The 17,473-nt window shown below is 43.7% G+C and overlaps 1 protein-coding gene across 2 annotated transcripts in view; it reads left to right on the top strand.

Annotated features, from left to right (window-relative positions):
• pcp4a (Purkinje cell protein 4a) overlaps nucleotides 1-16,598 on the top strand; it is a 65,457-nt gene extending 48,859 nt beyond the window's left edge. Inside the window, exons 3-5 of one of the 2 annotated variants that reach the window (XM_034177471.1) lie at nucleotides 4,056-4,107; nucleotides 12,747-12,779; nucleotides 15,844-16,598. In XM_034177471.1, coding sequence (XP_034033362.1) covers nucleotides 4,056-4,107; nucleotides 12,747-12,779; nucleotides 15,844-15,971 — 213 coding nt within the window. In that variant the 3' untranslated portion in view covers nucleotides 15,972-16,598. The remainder of the gene's footprint in view (nucleotides 1-4,055; nucleotides 4,108-12,746; nucleotides 12,780-15,843) is intronic. The other variant, XM_034177470.1, reaches the window with a different exon arrangement.
• Nucleotides 16,599-17,473: the final 875 nt, after the last annotated feature.

Here is a 17,473-nt window from a genome sequence, read left to right as displayed (position 1 = left end):
AACAACAATGAACAATGGACGTTGATATCACCATTAATCAGTCTCTGGGAACCAGACAAGCTCTGAACAAAGGAAATATCTCAACCTTGCCAGTTGTAAAACACAACATCAACTAAATGTGCAACATAATAAATATGATTATTCACAAAACTTTCTCATTTTAATTTACCGCACTTTCAGTTAAAATCATTACAGAAACTTTGCATAATTTATTAGCACTCTTGAAAAACATCATCTACATATTTTACAAACATTACCCAATCTAGAGCCCGTGGATCCCCACGGGCAACGTGTTAGTTTCCTTTTAAGGCTTTAATTTGACAAAATCATTTCTTAGATTAGACTGAAGTAACATATTGTGGGGCCAACCTAATAACTGAATGAGTTTGTCTATCATCAAAAGCACGTGTCACGTCAACACTGACAGAAACTGGCAGAGTTTAATACTGGTATCTGCCTACAAAGTAACCTGGGAGCTTGTAGCCTTCCCCCTGGTCGAACCAGACTGTCCAGTTAAGAGTACCAACATGTACAAAGGTGTAAATAGGATATGTCACCATTTTGACATCCTCTTGTGGACAATGGAGTGAATGGCACTGAATTTATTATTTATATAAATTATTTATAAATGAGTGGTTAAATGTTAAATGGGCTGCATTTATATAGTGCATTTATATAGCGCATTTATATAGCGCTTTTCCATCTGCATCAGATGCTCAAATCACTTTACACAATCACCCCGATGTCAGGCTGCTGCCATGCAAGGTGCCCACTACACACTGAGAGCAACTATGGGATTAAAGACCTTGCCCAAGGGCCCTTAGTGATTTTTCGGTCAGGCTGGGATTTGAACCGAGGTCTCAAGCCCAACGCTTAATAGTGCAGCAGATAACAGAATATTTACAGAGGAATCCTTCAAATAGTGATACAAGCACCAAATTTGGCAAAAGTACACCTTAGATATTACTCTAGGGATCAATTGAAGGGGTCAAAATATAAAAATGCTCCATATTAATACCACATTATTTGTCTGATTGTAAAGATTCCAAAAAGGTATAGTTTGGACTAGCTATGACTGAATTCTATAGAGTTATGGGGTAAAAACAACAAGAATGGTGGCAAAGTTCAGTTTCAGTTTGTACAGGGGTCAAAAGTTAGAGTTGCTCCAATTTTGTTCAAAGGTGATGCAAATTATTGCTTGAGTTAATAGGGTTTCAAAAAGGAATAGTTTGCACCATGTATCATGCTTAGTTATCACGTTATAGGGTAACATATGTCACATGTCTTACTACTTACCATCTTACTACTCATCACTAATTGAAGAAAATAAGAACAACCCCAGGTTTCTTTTCAGCACTGTAGCCAGGCTGACAAAGAGTCAGAGCTCTATTGAGCCGAGTATTCCTTTAACTTTAACTAGTAATGACTTCATGACTTTCTTTGTTAATAAAATTTTAACTATTAGAGAAAAAATTACTCATAACCATCCCAAAGACGTATCGTTATCTTTGGCTGCTTTCAGTGATGCCGGTATTTGGTTAGACTCTTTCTCTCCGATTGTTCTGTCTGAGTTATTTTCATTAGTTATTTCATCCAAACCATCAACATGTCTATTAGACCCCATTCCTACCAGGCTGCTCAAGGAAGCCCTACCATTATTTAATGCTTCGATCTTAAATATGATCAATCTATCTTTGTTAGTTGGCTATGTACCACAGGCTTTTAAGGTGGCAGTAATTAAACCATTACTTATAAAGCCATCACTTGACCCAGCTATCTTAGCTAATTATAGGCCAATCTTCAACCTTCCTTTTCTCTCAAAAATTCTTGCAAGGGTAGTTGTAAAACAGCTAACTGATCATCTGCAGAGGAATGGTCTATTTGAAGAGTTTCAGTCAGGTTTTAGAATACATCATAGTACAGAAACAGCATTAGTGAAGGTTACAAATGATCTTCTTATGGCCTCAGACAGTGGACTCATCTCTGTGCTTGTTCTGTTAGACCTCAGTGCTGCTTTTGATACTGTTGACCATAAAATTTTATTACAGAGATTAGAGCATGCCATAGGTATTAAAGGCACTGCGCTGCGGTGGTTTGAATCATATTTGTCTAATAGATTACAATTTGTTCATGTAAATGGGGAATCTTCTTCACAGACTAAAGTTAATTATGGAGTTCCACAAGGTTCTGTGCTAGGACCAATTTTATTCACTTTATACATGCTTCCCTTAGGCAGTATTATTAGACGGTATTGCTTAAATTTTCATTGTTACGCAGATGATACCCAGCTTTATCTATCCATGAAGCCAGAGGACACACACCAATTAGTTAAACTGCAGGATTGTCTTACAGACATAAAGACATGGATGACCTCTAATTTCCTGCTTTTAAATTCAGATAAAACTGAAGTTATTGTACATGGCCCCACTAATCTTAGAAACATGGTGTCTAACCAGATCCTTACTCTGGATGGCATTACCCTGAGCTCTAGTAATACTGTGAGAAATCTTGGAGTCATTTTTGATCAGGATATGTCCTTCAATGCGCATATTAAGCAAATATTTAGGACTGCTTTTTTGCATTTGCGCAATATCTCTAAAATTAGAAAGGTCTTGTCTCAGAGTGATGCTGAAAAACTAATTCATGCATTTATTTCCTCTAGGCTGGACTATTGTAATTCATTATTATCAGGTTGTCCTAAAAGTTCCCTGAAAAGCCTTCAGTTAATTCAAAATGCTGCAGCTAGAGTACTGACGGGGACTAGAAGGAGAGAGCATATCTCACCCATATTGGCCTCTCTTCATTGGCTTCCTGTTAATTCTAGAATAGAATTTAAAATTCTTCTTCTTACTTATAAGGATTTGAATAATCAGGTCCCATCTTATCTTAGGGACCTCATAGTACCATATCACCCCAATAGAGCGCTTCGCTCTCAGACTGCAGGCTTACTTGTAGTTCCTAGGGTTTGGAAGAGTAGAATGGGAGGCAGAGCCTTCAGCTTTCAGGCTCCTCTCCTGTGGAACCAGCTCCCAATTCAGATCAGGGAGACAGACACCCTCTCTACTTTTAAGATTAGGCTTAAAACTTTCCTTTTTGCCAAAGCTTATAGTTAGGGCTGGATCAGGTGACCCTGAACCATCCCTTAGTTATGCTGCTATAGACTTAGACTGCTGGGGGGTTCCCATGATGCACTGAGTGTTTCTCTTTTTGCTCTGTATGCACCACTCTGCATTTAATCATTAGTGATTGATCTCTGCTCCCGTCCACAGCATGTCTTTTTCCTGGTTTTCAGTTCATAATATATATTTTCACAGTTTGTAAAACAAATATTTACCTCATTTTGTCCGCCTTGATGTCAGCTTGTTTGTTCATTAGTTAATGCTAGTGAGTTACTGGTTGTCATAACAATAATTGGGTGCAGATTACTTTAGTAGTGGTTTAGCTGCTTAGGGACATGCATGTCCAACGCATTGGACGTGACGCTTGAACGTGGCACATGCTTTCTGTGATAGCCGATGACATTACATTACTACACATATTTCTCATTTTAGCGGTTATATTTTAAGGAATTTTCAATTGTTAATGTAGGATGATGTTCACATTGTGTCATTTACATATTCCTCTGCTGAAGGGAGCCAATTTAGTTATTACAGAGATTCTGAGTTTCTCACAAGCCTGGACAAGCACAGTTTGCTGCATCCTGAATCAAATTGCTTATTCGAGCCTGGAAAACTGCTCTTGTGTGAAGGCAAAGATACACATTCACAATTCTTCAGCTGTATTATATATAATCATGAAAAAAATTACAAAGTAATATTTGTGGAAATTGCACCCTGGACCCAGATTTGTGGAAATCGCAACCTGGATCCAGCTGAAAATGAATGAATGAATATTTGTCGGAAATGATTTTATATGCCTTAAGACTGTCCAAGAAAAGTATTTTTCATGGTCCGGAATTTTTTTATTTGTGCTGATAGTCCTTACAGAATGGACAGGATCAAAGGTTCTGCCAGTATTTGGATTTTTATCATTTTGTTCTTGTGCTTCCTTTGCAGAGACAAACATCTGGAGCAGCAACTGGAAACAGCAAACCATGTGCTGGACAAGGTATTTTTCTATACAGGATATTCAGTATAAATACTACAACCATGCAGAAACACAGTGCAGAGTATTGTAGTGTTATTTCCACTACACCTTATTTGACGCCTAAAGCTGTCTGTAATTTTACACTTTTGCTGTAATGCTCATTGCTTTAACCATGAACTACAACCCCAATTCCAGTGAAGTTGGGACGTTGTGTAAAATGTAAATAAAAACAGAATTCAATGATTTGCAAATCCTCTTCAACCTATATTCAATTGAATACACCACAAAGACAAGATATTTAATGCTCAAACTGATAAACTTTATTGTTTTTGTGCAAATATTTGCTCATTTTGAAATGGATGCCTGCAACATTGTTATGTGTCGGACGCAGCTCGGAGAACCGACCAGCGTTTGAAGGACCCAGTATGAAATAAGCAGAGCACGGTACAAAGGCTAACTGAATTTAATACATAACAGTGATACAAAACAACAAAAGAGTGTGCGGTCTGGCATGGTGGTGATACGGTGCGCTCCCAGCAGCGCTAACGGTCCGGAGCCAGAAGCTGTTCGGACCCAAGGACCCCGCCGACACCCCCCAGGTGGCCGCAACAAACCGAGTCTGTGAAAGAAGGAACCATTATGTGAGTCCACACTCTACACACAGAGAGACCACTCAAAGGTGTACATAAACAGCAAACACTTCCTGGCTTAATTACTAATCAGCTTCCCAACCTGCAGGCATGGAACATCCAGTTCACAAAACTCCACTGCAGTGGAAGCCGATACATGACTAACGTACAGCTCAATATAATACGGTGTGAGGGACACCACATTTACTGACTGTATAAATGTTAGTCACAAAATCTAACGTACCTCAGGAAGTGTGCTGACGAGCGTGAGACCTCACCCCCTCCTCTTTCACAGACCGTGCATCAAACCCTGGACGTTCTCTGCATCCACTGATGATGAGATGGCTCCCGAGACGACGATCTCACCCGTCTGGTCACAAGGTCGAGTCTCTGGCAAATACACACTGTATACTCAAGTCTTAAATGCCACCATGTTCCAATCCATATAGATGCACCACAGCTGTGAGTCCTGACGAGCCGCAGGTGATCAGGGTGAGGTCCTGATAACCTCAGCAACACAGCCACTCAGTCCCAAATGCAAGCCACCTGGAAGGAAAAACAAAAGACAGAAACAAAAAGGCAGCCAGGCCCCCCAGCCATACAACAGTACCCCACCCTCACGGGAAGCCTCCCGGCAACCACACAAACCTGGCCCAGGAGAAACACCCCCCTCCAGGGACCATGGCTGGAAACCGCATCTGCATTCGTCTTCCAACAGAATGGTTGATGTCCTCTCCTCTGGCTGCATCCTTGCCTTTGTTTCAGTCAGTCACTTAGCACAGGTGTGGCCAGGAGTTCTTAAACCTGTGCGGTCAGCCTTTATCCAACCATGTGCGGTCTTTAGTCATAAAACAAAAAAGACAAACACAAACAACCAAAACACCCCCCCTCCCCAGGGGACCGTCCCATCAAACCCCGGGAAGAGGAGAAAAGAAAACCCCCAAACTTAAGCTTACAAATAAAAGTGCTAAAACACCCCCCCCCCCCCCCCAAACGACATGTAGGGACCAACACCCCCCAGAGGACTTCCCGCCAGCTCCAGGAGTAATAACCACAGCCGAGGTCCCTCTGGGATCCAACGTCACCCACGGGGACTCCCAGCGCCTCCCAGAGGACCACTCGTCAACCCCAGGAGACGCCTCCCCTCATGACCAACGGACCCAGCCCCGGCCGTCTATGGCTAGATGGACCCACAGCCCTTTCCCCCCCAGAGGACACCACAGTCAAACCCTGAGGGCGGAAACTGGGGGGAAAAACAAGAAGAGGAAAAAAAAACAAAACATACAAACAAAACAACCCCAACCCCACCCCCTTGGCGCAGTGGAAACTGGAAGCACGTCCAGTGTCACCAACCGTGACTATACCCCAGAAGCCAACCGGGAGGAGTGGAACAGCGGTTATGGCAAACAGCACAAAACGGCGCCACTCCTCCGACTTCTACACCAGCCACTAGCTGCGGGTATATCCCACTGCCCCAAACCTCTGAAGCCGGAGGTGGAACAGGGAATCAAAACCCCCCAGGTGCAGAGGTTACCCGGGAAACGCCCAGTATAACCACACTGCACCACTCCAGCAACGCCGACACTACGGCTCACCCGGCTGGAGCCAGAGGAGAAGAGAGGGAAGAAAAAGAAAATACCCCAAACCCCCTCCTGGGTGCAGAGGCTACCTGGGAAATGCCCAGCACAACCAAACTGCACCCCTCCAGCAACGCCGACACTACGGCTCACCCGGCTGGAGTCAGAGGAGAAGAGAGGGCATAACACAAACAAACAAAAAAAAACGAAAAAAAAAAAACCCAAGTACCACCCCATCACCCCCCAGGGGACCGTCCCATCAAACCCTGGGGAGGTGAAACAAAAAGAAATAAAAAGAAAGACTAACAGACCAACATACAGTTGTTTGGGTCCTTTTTTTTTCTTTTTTTTTCTTCTTAGACAGGCTGCAGGGTCACAACCCCAGACACAAACAGTGGGAAAAAAAAACTAAATCCCACACAAAAACAAACTCAAAAAACACCCACACGAAATGAACTAACACAAAACAAATCAGTGACGTATACCGTTAAGCTCAAACAAATCGAACACACCTGTTCTAATTTAAGAGCTTAACGGTAATGTGACTAAGTCACCAAAAGAGGGAGCCAAAGTGCTAAAAATGAAAAAAACCCATTTGGTGACAGAAAACAAACGAGCTGCATCTCCGTGCGCAGCTGTGTGCAACACACAACCAAAATGTGCTCAACTAAATGCTGGAGCTGATACAACAGACGCAGTAGTTATCTTTATCCGGGGAAACGGGGCTACAACTGTAACACAGGAAGCTCAGCGACCCGTGCCACAGAGCTCCGCCGTGCGCGTGCACCCATTACAGACACACTCTTGCAGCTCCCGTTTAAACCTCTTATCCGGTCGGAGCGTGACGCGAAGCCGTCGCCAGTCACACTCCACCACGACCCACGGATAAGGCACAAACACAGGAACACGGCTGCAAGAGAGCACAAATCAGTATTTAGTAATGGGTCTGAAACACGCACCATCCGGGCGGAGAGCACCCGCAACTGATCCGGATAACTACTGAACGTCTGCTGCCGCCTTCCCGGCGCGTTACCGTCTCTGCTACCGCTGGGTCCGTGATGTTTGGCCAGAGACTACTGTTATGTGTCGGACGCAGCTCGGAGAACCGACCAGCGTTTGAAGGACCCAGTATGAAATAAGCAGAGCACGGTACAAAGGCTAACTGAATTTAATACATAACAGTGATACAAAACAACAAAAGAGTGTGCGGTCTGGCATGGTGGTGATACGGTGCGCTCCCAGCAGCGCTAACGGTCCGGAGCCAGAAGCTGTTCGGGACCCAAGGACCCCGCCGACACCCCCCAGGTGGCCGCAACAAACCGAGTCTGTGAAAGAAGGAACCATTATGTGAGTCCACACTCTACATACAGAGAGACCACTCAAAGGTGTACATAAACAGCAAACACTTCCTGGCTTAATTACTAATCAGCTTCCCAACCTGCAGGCATGGAACATCCAGTTCACAAAACTCCACTGCAGTGGAAGCCGATACATGACTAACGTACAGCTCAATATAATACGGTGTGAGGGACACCACATTTACTGACTGTATAAATGTTAGTCACAAAATCTAACGTACCTCAGGAAGTGTGCTGACGAGCGTGAGACCTCACCCCCCTCCTCTTTCACAGACCGTGCATCAAACCCTGGACGTTCTCTGCATCCACTGATGATGAGATGGCTCCCGAGACGACGATCTCACCCGTCTGGTCACAAGGTCGAGTTTCTGGCAAATACACACTGTATACTCCAGTCTTAAATGCCACCATGTTCCAATCCATATAGATGCACCACAGCTGTGAGTCCTGACGAGCCGCAGGTGATCAGGGTGAGGTCCTGATAACCTCAGCAACACAGCCACTCAGTCCCAAATGCAAGCCACCTGGAAGGAAAAACAAAAGACAGAAACAAAAGGCAGCCAGGCCCCCCAGCCATACAACAAACATGTTTCTAAAAAGCTGGGACAGTGGTATGTTTACCACTGTGTTATATCACCTTTCCTTCTAACAACACTTAATAAGCGTTTGGGAACTGAGAACACTCATGAGTGGGTATAAAAGGAGCATCCCTAAAAGGCTCAGCCATTCACAAACAAAGATGGGGCGAGGTCCACCACTATGGGAACAACTGCATGAAAAAATAGTCCAACAGTTTAAAACAATGGTTCTCAATGTTCAATTGCAAGGAATTTAAGGATTCCATCATCTACAGTCCATAATATAATCAGAAAATTCAGAGAATCTGGAGAACTTTCTCCATGTAAGCGGCAAGGACGAAAAACAACATTGAATGCCCGTGACCTTCCACCCAGACGTATCCATTCAGCAGAGTTTTTACTGACGTACTACATTTCCACTTGTGTTGGTTGTAAAACTGAAATACAGAGGAAGAATAAAGAGCATTCAATATCAATATAACTGAATAACATTACATTCACAATTGGGATCACAGCCTTAGCAACAGAAAGAAGACAGCATGCACAAAAATGAAAGGGCAGTGTTACTCATGCTAACCTCTATGACAACAAGCTAACAGGGAAACCTCTGCCGAATAAGAAGTAGAATATACACAAGAATAAATGAAAACTCATCTACTTCGCTTTGTTATATGTAAACATACGTAAGTGTCTAGAAAAATTTAAATTATGCTTTCTCAAACAGAAGAAATGCAGGAAATGCAGAGAGACGGCTTGTGTAGCGGTCCGCTACGGATGCTTGGAGAGAAATGCACATTTCTAATATTCAAGTTCCCCACTAAACAAACAGAATACAAACCCTTAACTTGTATGAGGGACAGAATAGAAGGTGTTATGCATTTAAATTTATAGAAACTTTTCAAGATGACTAATTTGACAGTTAGTTGCTTAGGGCCCCTTCACACATAGTATGAACGTGGTCGAATTGCACATGAAGCAGGAATTGTATGCAATACATGTGAAATCGCAGCTGCTTCCAACGCCTCATACACCTGTTGCTACAACAGCTGTGAGAGCCGATTGAACCCTCTCACGGCAGGTGTCGACTAAATTCCAGGTAACACATATGAACATCTACACCGTTCGCTTGGCACCTAGAAAATGTGTGGCTATTCATACTGTTAGCACACAAACAGTCAGCAGACAATCACTTTCGAGCTGATGGTGAAATTTATCTAAGTGCCTCCATAACTGTGAAGTTGCCAAGTACGCATGTGGTGTGCCAGAGTGTCGGTCCCCCCAACACATGCATGCGTGTGGTTTGCCCCCCCTGCGCAGGTGAGGCACCTCTCATCTGTTCACAGAGTGACACCTTTGTTTGTGCACTGAACGGACGGGGGCGTGGCTGGCTGCCAAGAACTGTTGAGACATCTCTGTTCCTGGAAAACCCAGTCTCAGAGCAGGTCATGATTCAGCAGCACGAAATATACTATCTATCTACTGATTCATGATATTGTGACGAAGAGCACCTCATTTTTGTCACGGCAGCATGAATTCATTCTAATTCATTCCATGATGGCTGCACGAAATTAAAGGTGAAGTGGGGGGGGTCAGGAGTGGTTATGGTTAGGGTTGGAGGAAGGAGTAGGATTAGGTTATGGTTAAGGTTAGGGTTGGGGGTAGAAGTAGGGTTAGTTATAGTGAGTTAAATAAAACCCGGCCATGAAAATTTGACTCATTTCGTGACGGGTGCACAAAAAAAAAGTGAGACTGGACTGTCCTGGATGTCACAGCTGCAGAACATGTACCGTGTTTTGACAGACACGTGTGGTGTGTGTGTGTGTGTGTGCTTGCTGTCCTCACATAGAAATACATAAAAACATATATTGCTTTTGCGACAGCTGGAGAAAAGTTTCCGTCTGGTAATCAGACCTTTTGTAAATTGCAGGTTCGAATCCCATGAGTGGCATTTATTTTTTAATTAACCAGGGTTATTTAACCGCGGGGTTCTGTATTGTGTCCCCTTTTATTTATTATTTATATCAACCCAGTGATATTCACTAATCATACATACTGGTTTTTATTTTATTGTTCTCCACATCAGTGGCACAATGCACCATGTCCCAGCTGCTTGCACTGTGTTCCTGCTTGCACGACACCGTCGTGCGCACGACACCGTGAACAAAAATCCAAGAACTACATGGAGGGACCTGATGAATGACCTGCAGAGAGCTGGGACCAAAGTAACAAAGGCTACACACTACGCAGAGAGGGACTCAAATCCTGCAGTGCCAGGCGTGTCCCCCTGCTTAAGACAGTACATATCCAGGCCCGTCTGAAGTTTGCCAGAGAGCATATGGATGATCCAGAAGAGGATTGGGAGAATATCATGTGGTCAGATGAAACCTAAATAGAACATTTTGGTAAAAACTCAGCCAGTCATGTTTGGAGGAAGACAAATGCTGAGTTGCATCCCAAGAACACCATATCTACTGTGAAGCATGGGGGTGGAAACATCATGTTTTGGGGCTGTTTTCTGCAAAGGGGACAGGACGACTGATCTGTGTTAAGGGAAGAATGAACGGGGCCATGTATCATGAGATTTTAAGCCAAAACCTCCTTCCATCAGTGAGAGCATTGAAGATGCAACGTGGCTGGGTCTTCCAGCATAACAATGATCCCAAACACACCGCTCAGGCAAGGAAGGAGTGGCTCTGTAAAAAGCATTTGAAGGTCCTGGAGTGGCCAAGCCAGTCTCCAGACCTCAACCCCATAGAAAATTTGTTGAGGGAGATGAAAGTCCGTGTTGCTCAGTGACACCCCCAAAACATCACTGCTCTAGAGGAGATCTGCATGGAGGAATGGACCAAAATACCAGCTACAGTATGTGCAAACCTGGTGAAAACTTACAGGAAACATTTGACCTCTGTCATTGCAACAAAGATTATGTTACAAAGTATTGAGTTTAACTTTTGTTATTGACCAAATACATATTTTCCACCATAATTTACAAATAAATTCTTTAAAAATCCTACAATGTGATTTCCTGGAATTTTTTTTTTTTCTCATTTTGTCTCTCATAGTTGAAGTGTACCTATGATGAAAATTACAGACCTCTCTCATCTTTCTAAGTAGGGGAACTTGCACAATCAGGGACTGACTAAATACTTTTTTACCCCACTGTATTTGTCAAGAGAAATTGCTGTCCTCCTGTTCATCCTAACTTCCATCCATATGGCAAAACCTTCCGTGTCATAAAACGCAAGAACTGTAAAACTCTCAAAATCAAAATAGTTAACATTAACACTTGGAGGTCAAAGACTTGTCTGCAATAAATAAATAAATCATGCATTTGTAACACTATTAATGCCTTTTTTTTTTAAATTTATTTAAGGTTTCAAGTAGTAAATGTACAGAAGCCCTGAAATGTTCACATCACCCACTAGTGACAAAAGCTGCTCAAATGTGCCAAAGTTCTTGAATGTTTATTCGTTTGAGAAGTTAACTGTTGGTGAAAATAGGATGGGCTGACAGCCAAAATCAACATACACTTAAGTCCTTTGCCCTTAGGGGGGAATTTTACTTGTCTCAAGTTTTTTGAAAATCGAAGTGAAAAACTTAAATTTTGACCATTGACCCCATTGAGCTTGACGTCAATGACTGACCTTCATGAAAATCTGACCTCACATGGGTACCCGCAAAACCCAACTCCTTATCTGTGTTAAATTGGAGTGAAAAACCAAAATGATCTTGACCCCATGTTTGACTTTTGGTAAATTTGACCTTGCCGGGGCAATTACAGAACCCACCTTCATATGTTTGTCAATTTTGATACAAACTGAAGTGGAAAAACTTCACTTCTGATCTTTGACCATAATGACTGACCTTTGGCAAATTTGGCATTGCCCGGGCAACTTATATATGCCAAGTTTGGTGGACATCAGAGTGAAAATCAAAAATTTTGACCTTGGTTCCCAATGACCTTGATGTTTGTCCAACCAAACCCTTTAAGGGCAGTTCTGGATTTGGCCGTCAGCCACATGTCAAATTTGGTGGAAATCAGCCAAAGGACCTGAGAGGAGCAGAGAGACAGACAGACAGACAGACAGACGTTGCTCACATTATACAATGATGTCTTGAAACTGTTTTGGTCAAGTCAGAGGAAATTTTGTCTCCCTGAAAAGCACTGCTGCCAGTTTTTACAACAAGAGATGTTTGAATATGACAGTTTGAGGTGATAACACTTTTGGTTTGTTGTCCAGACTTTATCAATCACACTTTTTCTGTTTTCATCTCAAAACTGTTCAGGTAAACCATTTGAAGTGAAACCACTAAAACCTTTCTCTGCCCTCTATGGAAATAAGTCCCATCATGCAGCTGTGTCAGTTAAACTCAGTCATGCAGCGGCACAGTGCTGAAAGTCTCATGAGCTCTCATGCTCTCACTGAGCGTGTTATTATTTTAAAGACGTTCACGTGATAGAGACCCAGCGAGCGCGCCTCTTCTGCGATCATGAAATATTTTTTTATGTCATTCAAGGTCTTCAAGGTCAACAAAAGCTTCCATCTAAATGTAAGTAAGCCATTTTGGACAAATCACAACTTCGGATGACTGTGCATGCACCTTGCACAATCGTGCACGGAGCACTGTGCTTGTGCACGCAGCACTGTGTTGGACGACGTGCTGCTTGAATGAAGATTGTTACTTTTTGGCTTATCCAGTGTCCGTTCATTAACGCCCCCTGTTGTGGGTCCGTGTCACGACACTTTCACAACAGGATTTCTCGGCCAGCGTCATGGATCCCGAGGGGCGTCAACCATCGCTTGAACAGCCAATGGGAGAGCGAGGTGCACAGGCAGGAGGCCTGGTGGGTGAGCTGCAGCACATCTTAACTGCCTTTGCCGCTCGGTTGGACTTAGTTACCGAGCAGAGCAGTGTTCTCAATCGCAGGATAGAGGCTCTCACCGCCCAGGTGGAAGCGCATGATCAGGGCGCTGCTGCAGCACCTCCTCCTGCTGACCGTGTGCCAGAAACAGACATTCCGCTGGTCGTTCAACGAACCCCCCCACTGTCCCCTGAAGCATACATAAGCCCTCCGGAGCCGTACGGAGGCTGTGTGGAGACGTGCGCGGACTTCTTGATGCAGTGCTCGCTCGTCTTTTCACAGCGTCCCGTCATGTAAAGTGAATGAACAGTAACTTATTACGTCTCATTTGAGTCTCCTAAAGTAGCCAATCAGGACACACACACACATTCCAGGGTTAACCAATAATCCTCCAAAGAGTCCTGATACCAAACCATCCAGTCGTCACCTTCAGTCACTGATTTTAAGTCTCATGAAAATATATTTGTTGTACAATTACATTCTTCTGCAAAATCCCATAAACTGGTTAATTTGTTGTTACTCAGACCTGCTCTTTGTGTTGTGTGGGCCGCTGAAGAGGAGGTACTGCTGGCCCACCACCACAAGATGGCGCCCTGCTTGAAGTGCGGGCTTCAAGCACGAGAGGGCGTCGGCTTTGCTGGAGGTGACAGCTGTCATCAATCAACACAAGCTGTCACCCATCACCACCACTACAAAGACCGGACTGCAACTCCACCTCCTCGCCGAGAAATCAACTACCATTCAGGTCATTTCTCTGCAGACTGACACTTTGTGTGTAATAACCTGAACTTCTGTTGCAGCCGTTTTCCTGGAGTGTGTCCTTATCTGAGGGATTGGCGTTTGGTGTGACAGCGACGGCTTCGCCTCACACCCCAACCCAGATAAGTGGTTGACCAGGAGCTGCACGAGTGTGTGTGATTGGAGGTGGAGGTTCTCCCTCCTTTACTTAATACAGACTGTGGGATTACTGAGTGTGCGAACTCGCACTCATCTGGACTGTCTCTGTTCTCTGCCAGCAGTACCGGGTCTGACTGCTGAAGACAGCGGCCACCTGGGGCGCAGGGCTTGGCGGCTCCGGTGTTCTTCAGCTCCGTTGGTGTTGGAAGCTGTGTGGGGATCCAGCTCTTCTCTCTCCAGGCGTCTTCTATCGTCGAGCCTGCCCACACGTCACCTGGTGTATGATTGATAGTCCACCATATTGTTATTGTCTGTATGTTGTTGTGCGATTCACAACATTAAATTGTTACTTTTTGGCTTATCCATTGTCCGTTCATTAACGCCCCCTGTTGTGGGTCCGTGTCACGACACTTTCACAACACTTTGTTTTGAACATGTCGTTCATGTTGCGCTCCAAGTGCTCAGCTGTTCTTAACCTTATACAAGTATTATCCATGTGAATAGATGTATCCAATAAAAACCCTGTTTATAATAACAAAATAAAATAAGGCGGCACGATGGTTTAGTGGTTAGCACTGTTGCCTCACAGCAAGAAAGTCATGGGTTCACTTCCTATCTGGGGCTTTTCTGTGTGGGGTTTATATGTTCTATGCATGTTCGGTAAATTGGACACTTTAAATTATCCATAGGTGTGAATGTGTCTGTCTGTCTATAATATAGACAGACAGACGCTCATCTGTTTTTTTTATGTGTGCCACATACACACTTTATATGTGGCCCTGTGACAGACTAGCATCCTGTCCAGGGTGTACCCCGCCTCACACCCTATGAGTGCTGGTATAGGCTCCAGCCCCCCCCATGATCCTTGATTGGAGTAAGCAGTTATAGAAAATAATAAATAATAAAGTCAGCCTTTTTTCTTTGCTGAGGAGAAATAAATACAACAGGAAGAAAACTGTGAACAGGGCACTCACCCACTAGTTGAATGATTTCCCATATAGTGAAAAATAGAATGTTCAGCAGTCATGCATGCAACGTCCTCTTCAGATGTCCTCCTTGGTTCTCAGGAATGGCCAGTATTTGTCCACTGCTGTACTGAAGCCCACCTCTGTGAGCACGGGCTGATCAGGGCTGCCAGCATGACACTTTCCCCATTGTGGTTCTGATTTAGTAGAAAAGAAAGATCATCTCAGCTACTGTGGACAGGTGTGTCCAGCCCGCTGACCATGTTTGCACATAGGTCAGGGGTTGAGCCATGGCTGCGAACTTCCTCAGCCACTTGACTAATGTCAGATCCTCATTTTTGCCTCCAATTACTCAAATGTGGTTTCATTCATCGTCAATCCCTCACTACACTACGTTCTCTCACGATTCTTGTGCATCATGAGTCATGGAGACTACAATCAGAGTGCTTCCTGATGCGTGCAATGGCTCTATGGGCACTTGGCTAGAAGCTCTGTCGCCAAGGCCAACTTCGAACTATGAAAAATTTAAGTGACACGTGAGCGAGAGCTTGCAGGTCATGCGAGGGGACGGTGCCGCCCTGCAAATGCTGGTCACAAGCTGTGGTGGCCCAGTGAGATACCACTCTGAGAAACTGACAGATTGAGAAAGTAATTTAATTTGTCCCATGGCTGTTGAATAGAGTAAGCGGGTATAGAAAATGAATGTATGACTTTCAGAATTTCATTAATAGAGATAATTTAATAATAATAACGCAAGACATGAGACACAAGACTAAAATTGAGTAAAGGGCAAAGTAATGCTTAATCCTGCAATAAAATAAAAAGATACTTTCCAGTCTCGCTCCACATGATCCTGTCATCTCCACTGTTTATTTTCTTTTCCGCTTAGATGAGAAGATCAATCTGCCCCAGGACTTTGACATCGACATGGACGACCCGGAGACGGCGAAGGCCGCCGTGGCCATCCAGTCGCAGTTCAGGAAATTCCAGAAAAAGAAGCACGATGTGAAATCGTAGAGCGACCGTGTACTGCGTCGTCGCTCGATGTGTTCTTGACCTTGCATGTCAATCAAACATCATCATGATGAACTGCATGTGAGAGGTGGTGGAGTGTTGGATTGTCACTTCCTGAACGTGGATGTATACCCTGAGTGCTCGTTACAAAACATTAACTCTGTGTGTATGCAGATGCTTTCTATCATTTTGTTGTGTTTGTTGTAATATTGTTTACTAGTGATGCAGTTCACGGTGTACCTGCAGTCGTGCTTAAAGTTTGAGCTCACGTTCAGTGCAATCTACTTATTTAACCAGAACTTCTGTGAGTTACTGTATAATCTTGAATTCAGGAGGAATATTAAGCCACATGCAGAGCTGCGATTGTGCTTCACGTTTCATCTCGACTTGTGTGTTCAGCAGTTTGGAAGTTAAATCAAACGCGTCTGATTTGTCCTCACATTCCAGAGATCTCAACTCCGTCACATTTTCATTTGATGTGACGTGAACATTTCTCACCCGTTCAAACTCTTAATGTTGTATTTATTATTCCTGTCATTCCATTGTGACTTAAACAGTTTTGTTCTGTTGGAGCTCACGTGTTCACTGGACAAGCTCACGCTGACATGCAAACACACACCCTGTGCATGCAAACTCACACAGGTACACAATTGAAAATTGTGACAGTAGAGACACAGGCCTGTAGTTAGTAAAAAGATGCTTGCTGCCAGATTTGAATAAAGGTATCACTTTTGCCACTTTCATACTGTTAGGATCTTTTTGTATTCAAAATTATGCAGATTTATAATCTTCAGATATACCTTACAGCGCAGTGGCACCCACAGTAATACTGTCTCAGTTCATCCACCGACTTCAGCAGCCTTGCACCACCTTTGGGGGCCCTGATGTGTTACAACGGTGCAGGCACACAGAGTGCCCCACCGCTAAGTCCACAAGAGACACAGGAAAGAATTACTAATCTGGAGCGATACCACCCCAGACACTGCCCAAGTTCATAACTAGCCTTACGTGCTTCCAAAAGCATCCCGGCTTGTCAGATTTCCCAGCTGTACTTTCTTTACATTCACCGGAACTTTCTCCAGAGTCATTCCAAAGACAGAAATTTATAATCTTCAAATATTGTGGTTTTTAAGATATAGTATGTACTCTGAGATGTCTCACTCTTGGATCTACAGGATCATTAACATTAAGGGTGAGAAGAACCTGTTTCAGGGCCTTCCTGAGCAGGCATTTGTTTATATACCCATCCTTCTAAATGGTTGCAAAAACCATCAAGGTAGTAGTTCCTCCATAGTGTTTAGTATTAGACTAGAGGATTTGCCAGTTTTTTCAAGGGATGTCTCACGTCCGCTGGATGATCAGGATTTTCACATACAGTAGTGTTCAGAATAATAGTAGTGCTATGTGACTAAAAAGATTAATCCAGGTTTTGAGTATATTTCTTATTGTTACATGGGAAACAAGGTACCAGTAGATTCAGTAGATTCTCACAAATCCAACAAGAC

This window comes from Thalassophryne amazonica, chromosome 9 (assembly GCF_902500255.1).
Source record: "Thalassophryne amazonica chromosome 9, fThaAma1.1, whole genome shotgun sequence".
NCBI lineage: Eukaryota > Metazoa > Chordata > Actinopteri > Batrachoidiformes > Batrachoididae > Thalassophryne > Thalassophryne amazonica.
Note: the sequence above shows the minus strand (reverse complement) of the source record. Positions and strands in the feature narration are given on the sequence as shown.